General features: G+C 30.6%; 2 protein-coding genes across 3 annotated transcripts in view; both read right to left on the bottom strand.

The window, feature by feature from the left end:
- Positions 1–180: 180 nt before the first annotated feature.
- Positions 181–4,909, bottom strand: LOC115879379. The gene is made up of 3 exons (XM_030896169.1): positions 4,702–4,909; positions 486–696; positions 181–434 (listed from the first exon to the last, which is right to left on the bottom strand). Exons 1-3 carry the CDS (start codon positions 4,766–4,768, stop codon positions 347–349), a joined length of 366 nt encoding a protein of 121 aa, XP_030752029.1. The 5' UTR covers positions 4,769–4,909; the 3' UTR covers positions 181–346.
- Positions 4,910–7,622: 2,713 nt separating this feature from the next.
- LOC115879162 (succinate dehydrogenase [ubiquinone] flavoprotein subunit, mitochondrial) overlaps positions 7,623–21,778 on the bottom strand; it is a 35,723-nt gene continuing 21,567 nt past the window's right edge. The window contains exons 9-11 of one of the 2 annotated variants that reach the window (XM_030895848.1): positions 17,932–18,137; positions 11,312–11,481; positions 7,623–8,223 (exon numbers count right to left, since the gene is read on the bottom strand). In XM_030895848.1, the coding sequence (XP_030751708.1) occupies positions 8,063–8,223; positions 11,312–11,481; positions 17,932–18,137 (537 nt within the window). In that variant the 3' untranslated portion in view covers positions 7,623–8,062. The remainder of the gene's footprint in view (positions 8,224–11,311; positions 11,482–17,931; positions 18,138–21,778) is intronic. The other variant, XM_030895850.1, reaches the window with a different exon arrangement.

Below are 21,778 nucleotides of genomic sequence, written 5' to 3'. Positions count from 1 at the left end.
CCCAACAAGTGGTGATACGAGTCAAATAGAGAACTACAACATTTGGTGGCAGCGACTACAAGATTGGTGACGACGGTGGTCCAATCCAGGATCACGACAGTGTACACATTACATATACGAGTAACATTTGAAGATGCGATTGCTCAAAAATAAGGACCCTGGGGCAATAAAGATACTTAAAACATCGAAAAGAATTATATTATATAAAAATAATTTATACCGCAGAAAAATAATTATATTATTTGTCACAAACCAGAGTCACAAACTAATGTATGTCAGTAAAATAAATTAAGCCTTATTTCACTCGAAAATTATTATTAAATAATTATTATGACTCCAGACATTTTCATAGCGGCACATTCGAAATTCTTTCTACTGATACAGACAGTTGAGAAGAGGCATTCAAGCCCTTAACACCTTGCACAGTAGATTGCCTAAAAAACAACAATTAATAATAATTTAAAAAAATGCTTAATCATTATTACGATGCATTGGAGTCCGTTAATTTTTTTAGATTATGAACAGAAAATCTGTTGTACATGCCCCAAATACTGTTCATGTATTTGCTGTTATACTTCGATGGTTCCTGTTTCGTAGGAGCATAATCATCAATCATTTTGTTCATATTTTTTCTTACTTTGATGGACGCAAAAGCTCCCTGTGGAACAGACATTTTTATCTCTTCTTCCAAACAGTCTAAAATATGCACATATTACAAAGAATGATCTATCAATAGGAGGCTAATAAAATATCACTGATGTTTAAAAAACAACATGCAGAAAAAAATGAGAGCTTAAAATATTTAAGAAAAATACGTCATCTGTAAAAGACACTATTTTAGAGGGATTAAATATATATATTTTTTTAATTAATTTTGAAAAGAGGGGGCAATATTTATGTAAAAACAATTGGATTGTATATTTGCAAGCTATATCTAACATTATTTTTTTAACTATCCATATTTTATCAGTATATATACAGGGTGTCCCAGGCTGAGCGTGCATTAGACGTTTCTAGAGAACTACAATATCTAGATCGGAAATTTTTTGCACATCATTGTATCACAACGAGATCTATCGATTAAAAATATTTTCAATATGGCGGCACTTCCGGAAATACCGGAAGTTGATAGCAACTTTCTTATTTTAAATGTAAATTCTCTGTAACTTTTTACTTAAATTCTCTGTAAAATTTTATGAATTTTGATATTAGACACTTTATACCTTATACCTAACATTAACCGTTTTTGAGAAAAAAAAAATTTAATATTTTTCGACGAAAAAATCTGCCTGCCAAAAATATGTGTATAGCCTAAACGTTAAATTTAGTGATTACCACAGCCACTGTGCGATAAAGAGAAGACATGTGGCTATCTATTTCAATTTTTAAATTGTTCGAATGCCATATAATAATGGCCGCAGCTGTCATGGAATTGAGCGATTAAAAAATTATCATAAATTGTTTTTATCAAATAATAACCCACTTTTTTTACTTCATTAGTGAAAAAGTTTTTCAATTCCTTACTTTTTGACTATACATGTTCCTATACCTAAAATAAATCGTCTTTAAGTTATTTAAGATTTAGTTTTAAAGCGTATATTTTTATTGATTTTAACCAGTAGCCTATGACCCTTGTTTATATATTCTTATACAAGGCTATGACTTTAAACGCCCAGTGATGAAAATGAAAAACAATAGATCTCTCATATTGTGACACTTTGTTCAAAAAGCAGTATGTTATCGATCATTTCCTAGCCAACTTTGCGCTGTTTTTTTCGATCTAACGGTATATTATTAATAATGTCAACTATTAGATCTAAAGAGTGAAAATACGAGATATATTTTTATAAATACACTTTTTAAACTCTTGAGCAGGCAGTATTTATAATATAGTAAATTCAAATAATTCGTTTTCTGACAGAAGGAAATAAATTGTCTGACTGTTTGACACTTAATGTCAAAGGAAGCTAGATAAAATCAAGAAAAATATACGTTTTCAAATTAAATCTTAAATAACTTAAAAACGATTTATTTTAGGTATATGAACATGTATAGTTAAAAAGTAACAAATTGAACAACCTTTTTACTAGTGAAATAAAAAAAGTGGGTTTCCATTTGAAAAAAATAGATAATTTTTTAATCGCTCAATTTCATGACAGCTACCGCCATTATTATATATGACATTTGAACAATTTAATTTTTGAAATAGATAGCCACATGTCTTCTCTTTATGTCACAGTGGCGGTGGTAATCACTAAATTTGACTTTTAGGCCATACAAATTTTTTTGACAGGTAGTTTTTTTCGTCCAAAAATTTTAAATATTTTTTTTCTCAAAAACGGTTAATGTTAGGTATAGAGTGTCTAACATCAATATTCATAAAATTTTATAGAGAATTTAAGTATGTAATAAAAAATGGGGGCACCCATTTAAAATAAGAAAGTTGCTGTCAACTTCTGGTATTTCCGGAAGTGCCGCCATATTGAAAATATTTTTAATCGATAGATCTCATTGTGAAACAATGATGTGCAAAAAATCTTCCATCTAGATATTGTAGTTCTCTAGAAACTTCTAATGCACGCTCAGCCTGGGACACCCTGTATACTGTATGATCGAAAAACGGCGTCCAGTTGGTTTGAAAATGACGATATGACGATTGATGACATTCCCCATATAATTTTACATATATAAAATGACACCGATCTTCATTTCATAGCCATCGCCGACGCCGTTTTTTTTTCGACCATGTGGATCATAAATGTAAATATATGTTTATCCAACGAGAGACGGAATCATAGACGGAATGATCATGAGGACGAATTAGGACATTCAGAACTTGACCGAAAAATAAATTCACTTTGCATTAAAATGACAGAGAACTGTCACTGTCATCCGTTGGATAGACACTATAGTTATAAATTAGATATTCAAATTTTGACAGCGACCAAATATTTTATAAATGTAAAGTCTATGCAGCATGCAGCGAGTGAAGGGACACTTTAAGACCAGAAAGACGGGCAGAAAAATAAATTTACTTTGAACTCAAATGCCAGACAACTGTCACTAATAAAGAGTTTTATTCTGGATTTTAAAATTTTGACAGCGACCTCCTAAATTTTTAATGCACGTAACATAGTGTACCCAATCTCAGGGAATATTTCAACAGACGACATCCAAAAAATGACAGAAAATACAATTGCTTGTGAAGTAAATTGACAGACACAACTGTCCCTGTCAGGGATGCCCCCTTTGGACAGATAGTCTTTATTCACCAGGTAAATTGAATTTTCAGTGATTGTCATTTTTTGGATGTCATCTTTCGAAATCTTCCTTCACTCTTTGCACAAACTTTATATTTAAAAATAACCCGTATATGGTACATATATAGGGTGTCCCAGGCTGAGCGTGCATTAGAAGTTTCTAGAGAACTACAATATCTTGATCGGATTTTTTTTGCACATCAATTTTTTCACAACGAGATCTATCGATTAAAAATATTTTCAATATGGCGGCACTTCCGGAAATACCAGAAGTTGACATCAACTTTCTTATTTTAAATGGATACCCCCATTTTTTATCACATACTTAAATTCTCTGTAAAATTTTATGATATTTTATGATTTTGATCTAACATTAACCGTTTTTGAGAAAACAAAAATTTAAGATTTTTGGACGAAAAAAACTGCCTGTCAAAAAAATCTGTATAGCCTAAACGACGAGTTGCTGTCAACTTCCGGTTTTTCCGGAAGTGCCGCCATATAATAAATATTTTTAATCGATAGATCTCGTTGTGAAACAAAAATGTGCAAAAAACTCCCATCTAGATATTGTAGTTCTCTAGAAACGCACGCTCAGCCTTGGACACCCTGTTTACATGGTATCTATGTTAACATACTAAATCCCTATTAATTAAAAAAAACATATAGTTTTTATGCACTTATATACATTTCTTTCTAAATTTGAAAAAAAAATCAAGCACATATTATTTATTAAAAACAAATGCCTCGTTCGTTATATAATAGTATATTATTCAACAAGCATATAATGGTGGCTGTTATACACGCGGATGAAGTTTATGACACTCGCCTGCGGCTCGTGTCATAAATCATCCAAGTGAATAACAGCCATTATATGCGAGTAGAATACTATACTTTATCCAGGACTATCAAAAAAATTTAGATAATATTAATATAAGTTTTTATTTCTAAAAAACAACTTTTGAAACCCCCCCTAGATGAATCCAAAAAATAACATTGAAAACTTCAAATTTTTAAATGTAATTTTAGAATGCAAAAAGTAACGTTTAATACTTCAAATTTTTAAATCGAATTTTAGAGTAGAAAATGAGGGAATTTTAACATTGTTTCTTCGTAATGGTGTTTATTAAAAAGGAAAAAATATTTTAAAAATCTTATGACAAGAAAAACAACTTTTGGAACACCCCATATAGATGAATGCAAAAAGTGACATTAAAAATTTCAAATAGCTCTTGTTTGGAGTTTGGATCGAGATATCCGTGGAAGCGGTGAATAATGAAACTATTATTCACTAGTGAATAATGAATATTATTATTCACTAGTGAATAATGAATATTATTATTATTTCATAAACTCCTATATAATAATAAAATTATAGACGAGTCGTGGATAAACATATTTATTTCTAGCATGGAATTAATTAAATAGTTTATTGTTGTTGTACCTTTACAAAAACCGAAGTCAATCACACTGAAATCTTCTATTTTGGAAATTGTCGATGATGTTTTCATCTAACTATTGCAAAAATAACGTATACAAAAATAAAACTAAACTAGTTGTTAATTTCTTGATCGCCTTTGTTCGTCGACTCCTTTAATGGAACTGTTTAAGAACGCACAAAGCATTAAAACAGCTTGGGGGTTCAAACGGTTATCAAAGAGTATAAACAACATTATCTTATTTTTATACGTTTTTGTAGACCATGTGATATACATTATTTCATAAGAGCAGATAAAAATTGAGTTTTCTAAAATTATTGTATGAAAAAATAAATCCTCAAGGAGACCTACTCTGCTTAGTATATGATAAAAAAAACTAAAATTTTCAAATATAGGCGAGATCTTTTTATACTAAAATAATTTTATATTGCAAATGTATTGTGTTTGTAGTTGATAAACCACTTATCTAATATCAATATTTTCCAATTTTTAATCATACTATGTTATTGGCGGTGAACAATTTGAACTCCCATTTGGTATTTATTGATGAGTATTACCACAGACGTAATTAGTTTGAAGTATTACCGAAGAATATATTAAATTGATAATAATCATTAGGGGGTCTTACATATATATTTTCTTTGTACAGTACAGTAACGGCTGTGACCCGTGGCGAAACTACCGTATGATCGAGTAAAAACGGCGTCAGCGATGGCTATGAAATGAAGATCGCAATCAATTAATTTATATGGGAAATGTCATCGATTGTCATTTCCCAGCCAACTGGAAGCCGTTTTTTTCGATCATACCGTAACCGTATAAAGTTGTTTTAATTTTTCCTATCTGTATAGTAGATAACACGAGATTTCTTCGTTTGTATTTAATCTATTTTGAACGTTATAGTTACCTGTTATAACTATCCCTATTCAACTTATTTTATCAGTTTCAAAAGCATAAGTTAAATATAAAATATCCAAATAATTAAAAATATAGATTTTTTCCATTTTAACTTATTGTATCAAGTTAATTTTTTTTTCCAAATATAATTTTGATTGCTTTGACAACTAGTTTTACAGCCACAATTTATCTGAGAAATATATCAAAGTAAAGCAACCTTCCGTGAAGTATACAGACCAGATCATTCTAAATCAGTAATATGGGCTGTACATGTAAAATATTGATGTACTCCAATGAAAATTCAAACATGATGGACGACGATGACACAAAGAGTGGATTGACATTTATTATTACCGCACTTTCACTAAAATATTAAAATTGACAAAGAAAGTGTTAGAAATAGTATTGGAAACATATTTTCTAATGACTCTATAGAAAAGATCCAAAGGTTTGGAATAGTAATGTACAGTACGTCTGTCCGTTCTGTAGATACGGGGTATCCCGATGTTTTTCGTAAAAAATTAGACGACGCGTCCCATTAATAAAAATTCGACAAATTTGCAAGTAGCCAATAAAATGAGTGGGCGGAGCGATTTGCGGTGACGTACTCGTCAAGTCGGCGTATAAAATATATTGCTGTTTATTTAAATGTTTTTTGTCCGCATTCCTTTCATAGACACAGATCCAGCAGACGTACTGTAATATTCGCAATAAAACAACGAGTTTTGGTATGTTAGTATATGACATAAATTAGGATTAATTGAAATATTCAGTTGTATTCGGTCACTTCCGGTTTCACCGGAAATGACTACAACTTTTGATTTTTAAACGACACCCTCGGTATTTTTTTAATTTATTCGATAGAAAATAACACTCCGAATTCCGAATAGAATGACATATCATATGTCAACTTTTGACATTTTCGCATATGGTTTATTTGAAATTGTAACATGCGGGCACCCTCGTTCCATTATATACAGGGTGATTTTCACATAAACTTGAGAAATTATTGCTGATGACAAATAATGACTAATATTGAAAAAAAATGTTTGGTTTGGTTTGGTTTAGTAAAATATTTTTAGATTCTGAAATAATTTGAGTTTTTTTTTTCACAAAAATGTATCAACTTTATCAGTAATGCACATTCGAATTAAGGGAATTTACGTTTTTTGTTTTTATTTCAAATATGTAGTTTGTTATCTCCGTAAGTAAAAATATTTAGTGCACATTCAATTTAATGGAATTTACGTTTTTCGTTTTTATTTCAAATGGTTTGTTATCTCCGTAAATAAAAATATTTAACTAACTTTTTTTTTCATTATTAGTAATCAGCAATAATTTCCCAACTGTATGCGTATAGGTTAAAAATCACCGGGTATAAACTAAAAATAACAAACTAGATATTCCACGATAATCAAACTGTTAGAAAACAATTAACACTTAAAAGCTCCGTTGTTTGATTTTTAAATATGACATCTACACCATATCTACACTTTTTACAACAAATTAATATTCGCATTAACGAATATTGGCGCCTGATGATGTTAATATTCTATATAATGTTTAAAAATGATTATTCGTCGCTCGTTTAAATGGAAAATCAAATATAACATTTAAATAATATACACAAGGTTTAATTTCAACTTCAACTTTCTCAAGCTCAAGAGTTTTAGCTACAAAGGCTATCAACCGTGGACCGTAATACTATTATTTTTTCCAAAAATATTTCGTCTTCATCAAAATCGAGTTTTTCATCCTCCCACGCTGGTAGCATCCGGCTGCATAAGGCCTCTAGGCACGATGTTATCACAAAGACCAAGAGAACGGATGTCAATAAGGTTAAATTTAAAATAATGAATATTTGATGTAATTATATAATTAATATAAAATAAGCGGAAATTAACATATATTTTTTTACCTTCCTGTATGATATTTAGTCAGTTAGTTTAAACAGCTGATCAGCCATTCTTAATAAATATCACCCTGTATATAATACCTGCAAAACTTTTTATATTGAAAAATACGATACTGTTCCTTTTTCCTTCTTTATTTATTAAATATCATTTTTACAGAAATATTCACATAATAGTTTCATCAGCCTCAACGGTACTTGCTTGCTTTAATTATCTTAAATTTTAAATAATAAATACCTATAGATCTAAACCAATACTTTTTTAAATGAACAAAAATATATATAAAATGCCTTGCTCCACAAGGCACGACTGAAAATACTTCAAAATAAATAATTGAATTGAAAATTGAACGTTGATTTTGAACAAAAATAGTAAGTACTCTATATGACCAGAAATATATATTTTTTTGTTTGATAACTGGTATACGTATTGCTGTGTCCGATAGTAAACTAAATATTTGTTTTTTTCGATCGTAACACAAGTGATGTGTTATTAAAAATTATAAGTACGCCAGAATTTATTTTTGAAATAAATTTAATGATAACGAAACTTAATCTTAATACGATCTGATCGCAGGCGGTACTGTTTTACATTCTTGAGAATCTAAAGTATCGTCGATGACGCCTCTGTATCTGATACTGACTTTACCAGTTTTCGGATCGATGTCGGCCAAAGTGTGCTTTCTCCAGTGGTCTTTAATGTCCTTCTTTTGTTGGCCTAAAAAATTTAAAAAAAAATAATACATTAAGTAATCTTGCTGATGGGCATATATACTTGTATTCATTTAAAACTTCCCAATATGGCGGACTTCAGTATGGGAGGCTTAAAAAACGAAAATATCTAGACTGGAATCGACTGTAGTTCAAATCGTTGAAATTGATAATCTGTGGTAAATCTAATTGAACTCTGAGACTTGGCTGACAGTGACGCTAACGGCCCTTTTTTCTAAATATTTTCAGTATTTTTTGAGTTTCTATTCACAGATTCTACTTGATTTTGTTCTTTTATTTAAGCAGTACTAATTATATAGTTATCAATAATCTTTTCACTAATCAAGAACTGAGGAATAGCCTGGAAGATATTCAAAATGTGTAAAAAGCTTAAAAATGTATTAGAAAACATTGACTCGTCCACAAATTCGTGAAAATAAATTAGTCCAGATGTTTGTAAAAAAAGTCTCTAATTATTTTGAAAAGTTTCTTCGAATCAGTAATTTTCAGGTTTGTACCTAATATGTATAAGATAATAAATAGATTAAAACTTATATTTCAGGAAACAGCGCGGGCATTAAAGATTGTTGTAAATCAGTTTTAAAATATAAAGAAGGTAATGTTGGTATAGGACCAAAGATCTAATAACACTTGAAATATATAATATGTACAATAAGTGTAAGTAGTTTTTATGAATCTCTTTGATATCTATTGCATTGTTTTTGTATTTTTTGAAACATATATTTTTTTACTTTACAGGATACACAAAGAATAATAGGAAATACAGTTACTCACTAAAAGCACTTAAGGTTTGTAATAGATGTAGTTAGAATATCAAACACCAAACCAAACCAAACATTATGTTTTATTTTACCGGTATTCCTCACATTTGAAAAGAAAGTCACTTCATAAATAAGCAAAAGGAGATCGTATAGTACACTCTATATTAATAATTCTCTTTTATCCTATACTTGTTAGTTGACGCATCAGTTACTAGGTATAAAATTTAGTACTGTTTCCAAACCTATAGTTGTGGTTGTGACATATTCTGATGAGTTTCTGGCAATTTAAAATATGTTAATATTTAAACAAACATTTCTGGCTTTCCTGACAGAAGTGTGAACACAAATTTAATAATGGTATAATGTGGATAATGTTCTGATTATTACAGTTTGCATGAATGACTATTTTTGTATGTTGTTATTTTTAATAAAGTGTATTTAATGAGTTTTTGAATATTTCATTTTTTCCTCAGAGGATTGTGTTCTAATCTTTATATATAAATTTTCTAAATTTATATCTACAAAATTTATTATCTTATAACTTTTTGCTAAAGACTTTGTAGATGATACAGTTTAACAATATATAAAAGATCTTTCTAAATAAGATTTGAAAAATTTATAGCTGTTTTTGCACACATATCAATTCAATTTGTGATTTAAGAGAAATGGGGTGATCTATCAACTATAACATGAAACCCATCATCCTATCTCCAAGTCTTCTATTAATTTCACTTATTAAACAACTATAATTATTCAATAATCTTGATAATTCTAGGAACTCTCGAATATTGTCAAAACATGAAAACAAAAATTCACTTCCTATAGTTCTTACGTCGCGTCTGTTTAACTGAGATATAAGAAACAGGGGAGTTAATATTCTCACTGAGAAAGTTTATAAAATACCTTTAAGTAAATATCTTCCAATCTGCGGTAAAATACCTTTATTCTTATTTAAATAATTTCAATAAACTATGTTTTTATTTTAGATAACCACCTAATAACCTAACTTTAACGTCAACTTGACAATCCGAATGTTGTTAACAAAAGAGTAAATAAATTCTGAATACGCTAACGCCAACTTATTTTTCGTTAAAAAAAATTACCAATTTTCGTAACTAGGTCGGCCATATTGAGGAACTTTTAAAAGAACTGTACTATACATTTCAATCTTGATCTGACAGTGTGACAGTATACACCTTAGGTATAAACAGACCTAGACTCACCCCATATCTAATAGTCTACTAATTCAGTTATGGACAACTGACAACATGATCATTATTTAACCATAGTAAAAAGTTACTGTTACCGATACACCATTGAAAAATATTTTTATTTCTATTTTTGTTATTGTTAGTCTATTTCTTACAAAATAATTTAAGATTAGTTATAGGCTTGGTGCATTTCTGTTGATTTTTAAAAGACCGACCGCAGCGCTCGATACGGCAGAAATTAGAAGTTTTCGCTCTGTATTTCACGCAGTTTCGATGTTTATAGTATTGAAATAATATTAAAATCGTGGCTTTGTCACAATATTTAAGTGTTTTAGTTTTTAATAGTGCAGTTATTGAAACGACAAAACACTCAGGTACGAGATGTGTGATGTAACGCTGTTTCGGGTAGTAAAAATTATGTGAAAAAGAACTCGAACTGGGCGTCGCGTCGCTTTATGTTGAGATAATTTTAAATGTTAATAAAGTGTTGAAAATATGTTAACACGTAAAGGAGAGCGTAATTACATTCAATCATTCAAGGTGTAATAACATTCAATCATTCAACTTTCCCGGATATTCAACTCTTCCGAAACAACATTTTATAGCTTCACAAGTTCTCACACCGATTTGATCAAAAGCAAAAATGAATTCAAGCAGCTCGACAAAACAAGTTAGTAAACAAAGTGCCCATTACATAATCAAAAAATTAAATAGACATGTACTATGTCAGCGTATTTCACAACCAACGTTGTATTTGTATATACAAATACACGGCATATGCCCGTTGTTTACGATATTCTCCGGTAGTGGCAGCACATACTCCAGAGAATGCACCAAGCCTATAAAATAACCAGTTCATTGCTTGACATAAGACAAGTCTGGTTTCGTCTTCAGGCAATCATATGAACTTCATAGTTCATACAAAATTACAAAGGACCATTCCATATTTTACATTATTCCGTATATACATTTTCAGAGAAATAGACAAGCATTGAAATAACTAACAGCAAATTTATGATCTTGATGCTATTGTATTTCTACAGTATAATCTCCGAATAATAATAAATAGTAATTTCAACTTTCAACAGTTCTAGAAATTTACCTTTTATAGGTTTACTGTAATCATATTCGTCACAACGATTTTTGTAATCCTCTCTTGCATGGGCTCCCCGGGATTCCTTGCGATTTTCGGCTCCAACGATGGTCATCATAGCGTTCAGCATTAAATTTTGTAATTCAAGGGTTTCAACTAAATCCGAGTTCCAAATCAGACTGCAATTAATTATATTCTATTTAAAATAATAGACTCGTTTAAATAATGAAATACTAATTATAAATAATAATACAAAATAAACATATTGGTAAAATACTACATACATTATATCCCCGGATTATCTTTACAAGGAGGATTATATTATCTTTATATGGGAAATTTCCATACCGTTTTAGAAAAAATTAAGAAGCACTTGAAGAAATATGAACTTAATGAAAAAAAATATGGTTGAATTTTTTCCTAAAGCTTCATTCCGTACCTCGTAATGAGTGGTATAAATTAGTGGTTTCAATTACACTTTATACTTTTTAGTTTGCGATCATTCACAATGCCTAAAGAACACAGTTATATCCATAGAGAAAGCCTAATATTTAGCGTATAAAACTTTGAATAAAAAGATTAAGGAAGGAGCATATCAAGAATCTTAGATCCACCGCGATGGGACTCAAATATGACTGACTTAAATTCCGGTTTATCAGTGCCGTTCTAATTTTATTTAAAAAAGTCTAAAACTATGATGTAGGGTAGACGTAGCATCTGTAAGTGAAATTGACGTATTCTTTGACATCTAATCTTTGACAAGTACTAAATAAAAGCAAAAATACAAGAAAAAATATGTAATTAGTTAATTTAAGTGAATTTCATAAATGATCGGTTTACTACACGTAATATATATGTATATCATATAGTCACTTAGTAGCGAAAAGTTATTCCATTATTTCACTCGATTTTTGGCCGAGATCTACCGCACGCTACACCACCAACTATTTTAGAGTCTTTATCGATAAATCGCAATTGTGTCACTGTTAATTTTCCATCTAGATTTACTACCTTTACACAACTATCATTAGGGGTCATCCATAAATTACGTCACACGTTGACGGGAGGGGGGGGGGGGTATCACCGTATTAGTCGACTCTTTAAATCAATTACGACCAATAAGTGTATTGCCCACTTTTTCGAAGATATTAGAAATAATATTACATAACCAGTTAACTGCATACTCGACGCAAAAGTGTGTAATTCCAGCAAAACAATCGGGTTTTAAAAAGGATCATGGCTGCAATACGGCATTGCTCAGCATTACGGATGAGATATTAGAGGCATGGGATGAGGGCAAATTAACCGTATTAGTTTTGTTGGACTTTAGTAAGGCCTTTGACACTCTTAGCCATAAAATCCTTGTTTCAATTTTGCAGAGTGTTGGACTTTCAGAACAGGCTGTTCACTTACTCAAGGAGTTTTTAAAAGACAGAAGTCAAGCAGTATCTTATGGCGGTGAACAGTCTGCCTTCAAAGCAGTCACTAGCGGTGTTCCACAAGGCTCGATTTTGGGCCCTCTGTTATTTAGTAGTTATACTTCTCATTTTCCGAATACATTACTGTCTAGCAAATATCACCTTTACGCTGACGATACACAAATTTACTTGTCATTTCCTCCTGAAGAAAGTATTCAAGCTATCGCGGCATTAAATTATGATTTGAATCAATTTTCTCTCACGGCAATAAATCATGGTCTTTTTTTAAACCCTAAGAAGTCTGTAGTATTAGTTTTTGGTAAGGGTGGTGACAGACAAAAGTTTTTGGATTCCTTTTCGAACTCAATTGAAATAAATAATTCACCTTTACTGATAAAAACGAGCGCAAAAAATTTAGGAGTTATCATGGATCAAAATCTCAGATTTCAAGAGCATATAAATGCATGCCTTTAGAAAACTTATTTAAATTTGAAACTTCTCTTTCAACATCGTCATGTATTAAATAGAAATATAAAAACAATGTTATGCGAGGCACTGGTATTGTGACATTTAAATTTTTGCGATGTTCTCTATGGACCTTGCATTACAAAGCGAATTGCTAATAGCATTCAAAAATTGCAGAATTCTTGTATACGTCTAATTTTTGGGATCCGGAAATATGACCATATTAGTCAAGCATATAAGCATTCAGGATGGTTATTGATGAACGAGCAGCGCCACCTTCATCTGCTTTGTCTGTTTCACAAAATTTTAATAAACAAGTCACCACCATATCTTTACGAGAAAATTCGGTTTCGCACAGACATTCATAATATTAACATTAGATTTAAGGGAAATCTAACAATTCCTAGTCACAATACTACTTTGTATGAACGATCCTTTTCATATTTAATCGCAAAATATTTAAACGACTTCTCCGAAAATATTAACAGGATGTCTAGGGCTACATTTAAGAGAATTGTTCTTCAGCACATGGTGGGACAGCATAAATAAATGGATTATAATTATAATGAGCATGTTCAATGTTAAGTTTGCTTGTATTATTTTGTATTTTTGTTAATACATTTCTCTTCTATATAAATTTTATTATATTTCATGCCGTAAATAAATTTATTTTTTGTTTTCACTCTTGGCTTTAGGTCGTTGGGGTTGCAAAGATGTTTCTAGATTTTGTTCATTATTTTTTTATTTTATGACGACGTTTCGACAGTATATGTCTTTTTCAAGCCTCTTGAACGTAGATTCTTACAGAGTTAAAATTTGTTAAAACTGGACAACACAATAACACATATTAACTATTGTTTTAATTGTTTTTGGACATTACACTTTACTATAGAGCACGTACGTATTTCCTTGCGGATCGCTCTGTATAAAACACATTTATCATTTCAATACCCGATGTCTACTGAGACATGTCTACCAGTAGACATCGGGTATTGAAATGTCTACCAGTAGACACGGTGTCTACCAGTAGACGGTATTGAAATGACCGATGTCTACCAGTAGACATCGGGTATTGAAATGATAAATGTGTTTTATACAGAGCGATCCGCAAGGAAATACGTACGTGCTCTATAGTAAAGTGTAATATCCAAAAACAATTAAAACAATAGTTAATATGTGTTATTGTGTTGTCCAGTTTTAACAAATTTTAACTCTGTAAGAATCTACGTTCAAGAGGCTTGAAAAAGACATATACTGTCGAAACGTCGTCATAAAATAAAAAAATAATGAACAAAATCTAGAAACATCTTTGCAACCCCAACGACCTAAAGCCAAGAGTGAAAACAAAAAATATATAGTATACAGGTCAAAGAAACGAAACAAAAAATAAATTTATTTTTATACTGTTTATGCAATTTTAAGGTTACATATTTGTAGATTTACTTAAGATTTAGTTTCATTAATTTTTATTATTGTTAACAAATATTTTCTTCTCTGTGGGTTAGTTGAACAGAGGGCAGATATCTAATCTGCTCAACTGAACCTCGCCCTTTTGTACACTACTTTTTTTCTCTTTCTTCTATTATTGTATATGGCACAGTTGTACAAATAAAGTCCTTTATTTATTATTATTATTATTATCACATAGTGTGACAAGGGACAGGGGAGGTCAAAAGTTTTGTGACGGAACAGGTTAAAATTTGATTTTAACATTAATACATGCATAAATTTGAGAAATGTGTGACGTCACATCAGGGAGAGGGGGTTCTAAAAATGTGACAACCTGTGACAAGGACGGGAGGAGGGGTTCAAAAGTCCTAAAATTCGTGTGACGTAATTTATGGATGGCCCCTTAGTAGAATAAATAATAAATAACATAAAATAAGCTCAGTAAAGACTGACAAATCCACAAAATTTCAAATCAAATTGAAATGTGTCAAATGAATCGTCAAACAGAACTGTCAAGGATCCTCACCCTAGAGTCCTGTTTCCGCCCACCATGCATGAATACTTGGATAACATTATACTCCTTCCTTAATATTTTTATTCAAAGGTATAAAACAATAAACTTTTTTCTAATTACTAACCAAAATTTCTCTTGACGGATGATAATCAAAGGCCAAAATGACATTCCTCGCAACTTTTGAAGTATAATTAGTGAAAAAGTTAAAACCTGTGTTAACTTTGTTATTTAACTGTGTTATTTAACTTTTTCCACTAACTGAAGATTACTACCACTAATCTTGACATTGTGAATATGCTTACATTGATATTAGAGGAAGAAACTTCTACGCTAATTGAAACCATTGATTTATTCCAATAATTTTGAGGTTCTGAATGAAGCTTAAACCTTGATTTTCATGCATCAGTTGTCCGACGATACATTGATACGATATTAATTTTATCGGTAGAATTTAATGACTTTGATTGGTTAGAAAATAACAGTTTTTAAATTTATTGCATTTTCATGCGTCCGTTTATCGGATATACGTTGGTGTCATTTTATATTTTCGTTTCCATAACGATTTTGCTATTTTAAAGTATTTTACTTATATTTTTATTAAGGTTAGATTAAATTTGTCAAAAAAGTGTCAAAACGTCCGTTATCGTATGAACGTGTCCGTTGACGGGCTGAAGTAAAATATTTACGGATGAAAAGTGGCGCGAAAACACTATGACCAATCAAAGCACCGTCGGACCATCGCATCGTATCAACGTATAACGGATGCATGAAAATCAAGCTTAAAGCTTCATTCAGAACCTCGAAATCAGTGGAATAAATTAGTAGTTTCAAATAGCGTAGAAGTTTGTTCACCTAATTTTAATGTAAGCATTCAGAACGTCATAATTAGTGGTAATATTTCTCAATTAGTGGAAAAAGTTAACAAACTTTTGACTTTTCCACTAATTATACTTCAAGATTTGCGAGAAATGTCATTTCGGCTTTTGATTTGAAGAAAAATTTTGGTTAGAAATCAAAAGTTTATTGTTTTATAAGCTAAACATTATGCTTTCTATATGGATACAACAGACTACTGCAAGCTGTTGCTAGGATATTTTATTAATTTTAATTGTGATTTTGAGACATTGTGAATGATCGTAAGCTATACACTATAAAGTGTAATTGAAACCACTAATTTATTCCACTAATTGGGAGGTTCTGAATGAAGCTTAAGTCCTAAAAATCGAAACACGTTTCTATGGTAATAAAACTTCGTTTTCATCTTTGAATAAGAAGACTAAGGAAGGAGCATAATGCTATCCATGTATTCATGCATGGTGGGCGGAAAAGGCACCATAAAAGCTCTCTAGGGTGGGGATCCTTGACAGTTCTGTTTGACGATTCATTTGACACATTTGAATTTGATTTGAAATTTTGTGGATTTGTCAGTCTTTACGGAGCTGATTTTATGTTATTTATTATTTATTCTACTACTGATAGTTGTATAAAGGTAGTAAATCTAGATGGAAATTGTGGCAGAACTTAAATTAACAGTGACACTATCGCGATTTATCGAAAAAGACTCTAAAATAGTTGGTTGTGTAGCGTACGGTAGATCTCTGCAAAAATTGAGTGAAATAATGGAACAACTTTTCGCTAGTAAGTGACTATATAATATACATACGTGTAGTAAACCGATCATTTATGAAATACACTTAAATTAACTAAATTATATATTTTTCTTGCATTTTAGCTTTTATTTATTACTTGTCAAAGATTAGATGTCAAAGAATTTAGATACGTTAATTTGACTTACCTGCTTCAGTAGCGTATCGGATGTTTGTGTTAATAAATACTTATTATAACTTATCTATTTTTATTAGAATTATATATTTTTATAACAATTTTAATAACTACCAACATTTATTCACAACGTAAAATAAAACAACAAATTATTGAGTCTACCCCACGTCTACCCTACATCATAGTTTTACATTTTTTATAAATGTGATGTGAATGAATAAAATTAGAACGACACATAAACCGGAATTTAAATCGGCCATATTTGAGGCCCATCGCGGTGTACCTAAAATTTTTGATATGCTCCTTCCTTAGTCTTCTTATTCAAAGGTTTTCATTCTTCAATAGATTCTTATGCATAGAATTTTAATTAACGTAATATTTTTTGTTGTTTTAAAACGTTAAAGAAGCACAAAATTTATTTAGTTCAATGCTACGGAATGGGTGAAGATAGTTATCGGAAAATATGATACTTTAACAACAGCATAGAATATGACGTGAATCAAAATGAATAATAACCATCTATCAAAGGCTAGTATTACACTATCAGATTTCTTTGTCAAAGATTTTATTTTATCAAAGAATTTGACAGTGTAATATGTGTGATTTTATGAAATATTGTATATTAACAATGTCAAATTTTTCATCAAATATCTTTTATAAAAGATCTTTGGCAAAGAAATTTGATAGTGTAATACGGAAAAGAATGAAACTGAATTTACATTATCATAGAACGCCTTTTGATTTTTAGGATGTCAAAGGATTTTTTTAGAACTAGGAAAAATTCAACCAGATTTTTATGTTTTTTTAATTTTCTCTAAAACGGTGTGGAAATTCGGGAAAGTATAAAAATAATTAACCATTTTAGAACAAGCAAAACATTTTATAAAAAATGCATTTTTCTCAAAATGTCAATAATAAGAAAGTTTTTCCTCTTGGAAAAGCAATCCGGGGACATACTGTATATCAATCTTTAATAATAAACAAGATATAACTAGCTTTACCTGTGGTCTGAAACCTTCAAATTTTGCAATGATTCATAGAGCTTCTTCATTTTATCGATACCTTCTCGTAGGACGTCCTCGGTTCTAAACACGGCGGCATGACTTTGCATAGTTTTTTGCATTTGCAGTCTGAGATCTGCAGTTGGTATCGAACCGGCAGCATATCTGCACCAATCAAGATTAGCTACGGATTCCTCGCCAGCATTCTATATATTGAAAATATTACTTTGTGTTATACACTTTCTTATAGAGATGAGCAAAACTGCGATTTTTCAATCGCAATTGAAACTGTGATTGCAATGACTTTGGCTTGACCGATTTTGATAAAATTTTATATGTATATTCAGTACGTTTAAGAATAGGTTGTTATCTATTTTTATACCAAAGAATATCTTAATACCCTAGAAGTCTCGTCTCGCATCAAAATCTGACCTGTCGATGGGGCCTCGCTTTGGCGAGCGAGGCCCCAACTCGCTATTTTGCTCGGAATTGAACGAATAGACGCGCGGCGTTGCCTTGTTTTGTGTGTACTTTCTTGAATAGTTTTAAATTATAGTTTTAAATTTCATCTATTGCTATAATCAGTCTTTCCGCTCTCCGCTCTCCGCACTCCGCAGTTTTCATATAATATTATCTATATAATTCCCGTGTTACAGTTTTGGGTGGTTTTGGTTACTGTACTCCTCCGAAACGGCTTGACCGATTTTGATGAAATTTTATATGTATATTCAGTAGGTCTGAGAATAGGTAGTTATATATTTTTTATACCCTTAAGTGATAAGGGTAGTCCACCCCAATTTTTTTATTTTGTAAAAAAAAATTTTTTTTTTATTTGGCATTAAAAAATACAAACGACCCTAAATTTTCACCGTTCTACCTTCATCCCCTATTTTTTAATAGGGGTTGTTTTTTTAATTTTTTGTTACCATCTCCGAAACGGCTTGACCGATTTTGATAAAATTTTATATGTATATTCAGTACATCTAAGAATAGGTTGTTATCTATTTTTATACCCTTAACTGATAAGGGTAGCCGAGAGGGTAGCCCACCCTCATTTTTTTTTAGTTTTTGAAAAGAAAAAAATGTTTTTATTTTTTTATTTGGCATTAAGAAATACAAACAACCCTAAATTTTCACCGTTCTGCTATCATCCCCTATTTTTAATAGGGGTTGTTTTTATATTTTTTTGTTGCCATCTCCGAAACGGCTTGGCCGATTTTGATGAAATTTTATATGTATATTGAGTAGGTCTGAAAATAGGTTGTTATATATTTTTATACCCTTAAGTGATAAGGGTAGCCCACCCCCATTTTTTTATTTTTTGAAAAAAAAAATATTTAAATTTTTTTTATTTGGCATTAAAAAATACAAACAACCCTAAATTTTCACCGTTCTACCATCATCCCCTATTTTTTAATAGGGGATGTTTTTTTTAATGTTTTGTTACCATGTCCGAAACGGCTTGATCGATTTTGATGAAATTTTATATGTATATTCAGTAGGTCTGAGAATACGTTGTTATCTGTTTTTATACCCTTAAGTGATAAGGGTAGCCCACCCTCATTTTTTTATTTTTGAAAAAAAATATTTTAATTTTTTTTTATTTGGCATTAAAAATACAAACAACCCTAAATTTTCACCGTTCTACCATCATCCCCTATTTTTTAATAGGGGTTGTTTTTTAAGTTTTTTGTTACCATCTCCGAAACGGCTTAACCGATTTTGATAAAATTTTATATGTATTTTCAGTACGTCTAAGAATAGGTTGTTATATATTCTTATACCCTTAAGTGATAAGGGTAGCCGAGAGGGTAGCCCACCCCCATTTTTTTATTTTTGGAAAAAAAAAATATTTTTTTATTTGGCCTTAAAAAATACAAACAACTCTAAATTTTCACCGTTCTACCATCATCCCCTATTTTCCAATAGGGGTTGTTTTCTTGTTACCATCTCCGAAACGGCTTAGCCGATTTTGATGACGTTTTATGTATATAGAGTAGGTCTGAAAATAGTTTGTTATCTATTTTTTATACCCTTAAGTGATAAGGGTAGCTCACCCCCATTTTTTTTTATTTTTTGAAAAAAAAATTTTATTTTTTTTATTTGGCATTAAAAAATACAAACAACACTAAATTTTCACCGTACTACCTTCATCCCCTATTTTTTAATAGGGGTTGTTTTTTTAATTTTTTGTTACTATCTCCGAAACGGCTTAACCGATTTTGATAAAATTTTATATGTATATTCAGTACGTCTAAGAATAGGTTGTTATCTATTTTTATACCCTTAACTGATAAGGGTAGCCGAGAGGGTAGCCCACCCTCATTTTTTTTAGTTTTTGAAAAGAAAAAAAATGTTTTTATTTTTTTATTTGGCATTAAGAAATACAAACAACCCTAAATTTTCATCGTTCTGCTATCATCCCCTATTTTTAATAGGGGTTGTTTTTATATTTTTTTTGTTGCCATCTCCGAAACGGCTTGGCCGATTTTGATGAAATTTTATATGTATATTGAGTAGGTCTGAAAATAGGTTGTTATATATTTTTATACCCTTAAGTGATAAGGGTAGCCCACCCCCATTTTTTATTTTTGAAAAAAAATATTTAAATTTTTTTATTTGGCATTAAAAATACAAACAACCCTAAATTTTCACCGTTCTACCATCATCCCCTATTTTTTAATAGGGATTTTTTAATGTTTTGTTACCATGTCCGAAACGGCTTGATCGATTTTGATGAAATTTTTATATGTATATTCAGTAGGTCTGAGAATACGTTGTTATCTGTTTTTATACCCTTAAGTGATAAGGGTAGCCCACCCCATTTTTTTTATTTTTGAAAAAAAAAAATATTTTAATTTTTTTTTATTTGGCATTAAAAATACAAACAACCCTAAATTTTCACCGTTCTACCATCATCCCTATTTTTTAATAGGGGTTGTTTTTAAGTTTTTGTTACCATCTCCGAAACGGCTTAACCGATTTTGATAAAATTTTATATGTATTTTCAGTACGTCTAAGAATAGGTTGTTATATATTCTTATACCCTTAAGTGATAAGGGTAGCCGAGAGGGTAGCCCACCCCCATTTTTTATTTTTGAAAAAAAATATTTTTTATTTGGCCTTAAAAAATACAAACAACTCTAAATTTTCACCGTTCTACCATCATCCCCTATTTTCCAATAGGGGTTGTTTTCTTGTTACCATCTCCGAAACGGCTTAGCCGATTTTGATGACGTTTTATGTATATAGAGTAGGTCTGAAAATAGTTTGTTATCTATTTTTTATACCCTTAAGTGATAAGGGTAGCTCACCCCCATTTTTTTTTATTTTTTGAAAAAAAAAATTTTATTTTTTTTATTTGGCATTAAAAAATACAAACAACTCGAAATTTTCACCGCTCTACCATCATCCCCTATTTTTAGTAGGGGTTGTTTTTTAAGTTTTTTGTTACCATCTCCGAAACGGCTTGACCGATTTTGATAAAATTTTATATGTATATTCAGTACGTCTAAGAATAGGTTGTTATCTATTCTTATACCCTTAAGTGATAAGGGTAGCCGAGGGGGTAGCCCACCCTCATTTTTTTATTTTTGAAAAAAAAGATATTTTATTTATTTGGCCTTAAAAATACAAACAACTCTAAATTTTCACCGTTCTACCATCATTCCCTATTTTTTAATAGGGGTTGCTTTTTTAAGTTTTTTGTTACCATCTCCGAAACGGCTTGACCGATTTTGATGAAATTTTATATGTATATTCAGTACGTCTAAGAATAGGTTGTTATCTATTTTTATACCCTTATGTGGTTAGGGTAGCCGAGAGGGTAGCCCACCCTCATTTTTAT

This window comes from Sitophilus oryzae, unplaced genomic scaffold (assembly GCF_002938485.1).
Source record: "Sitophilus oryzae breed Bouriz unplaced genomic scaffold, Soryzae_2.0 scaffold_1576_pilon_pilon, whole genome shotgun sequence".
In the NCBI taxonomy this organism is placed as follows: domain Eukaryota; kingdom Metazoa; phylum Arthropoda; class Insecta; order Coleoptera; family Curculionidae; genus Sitophilus; species Sitophilus oryzae.
This window is presented reverse-complemented; position numbering and strand designations above follow the sequence as displayed.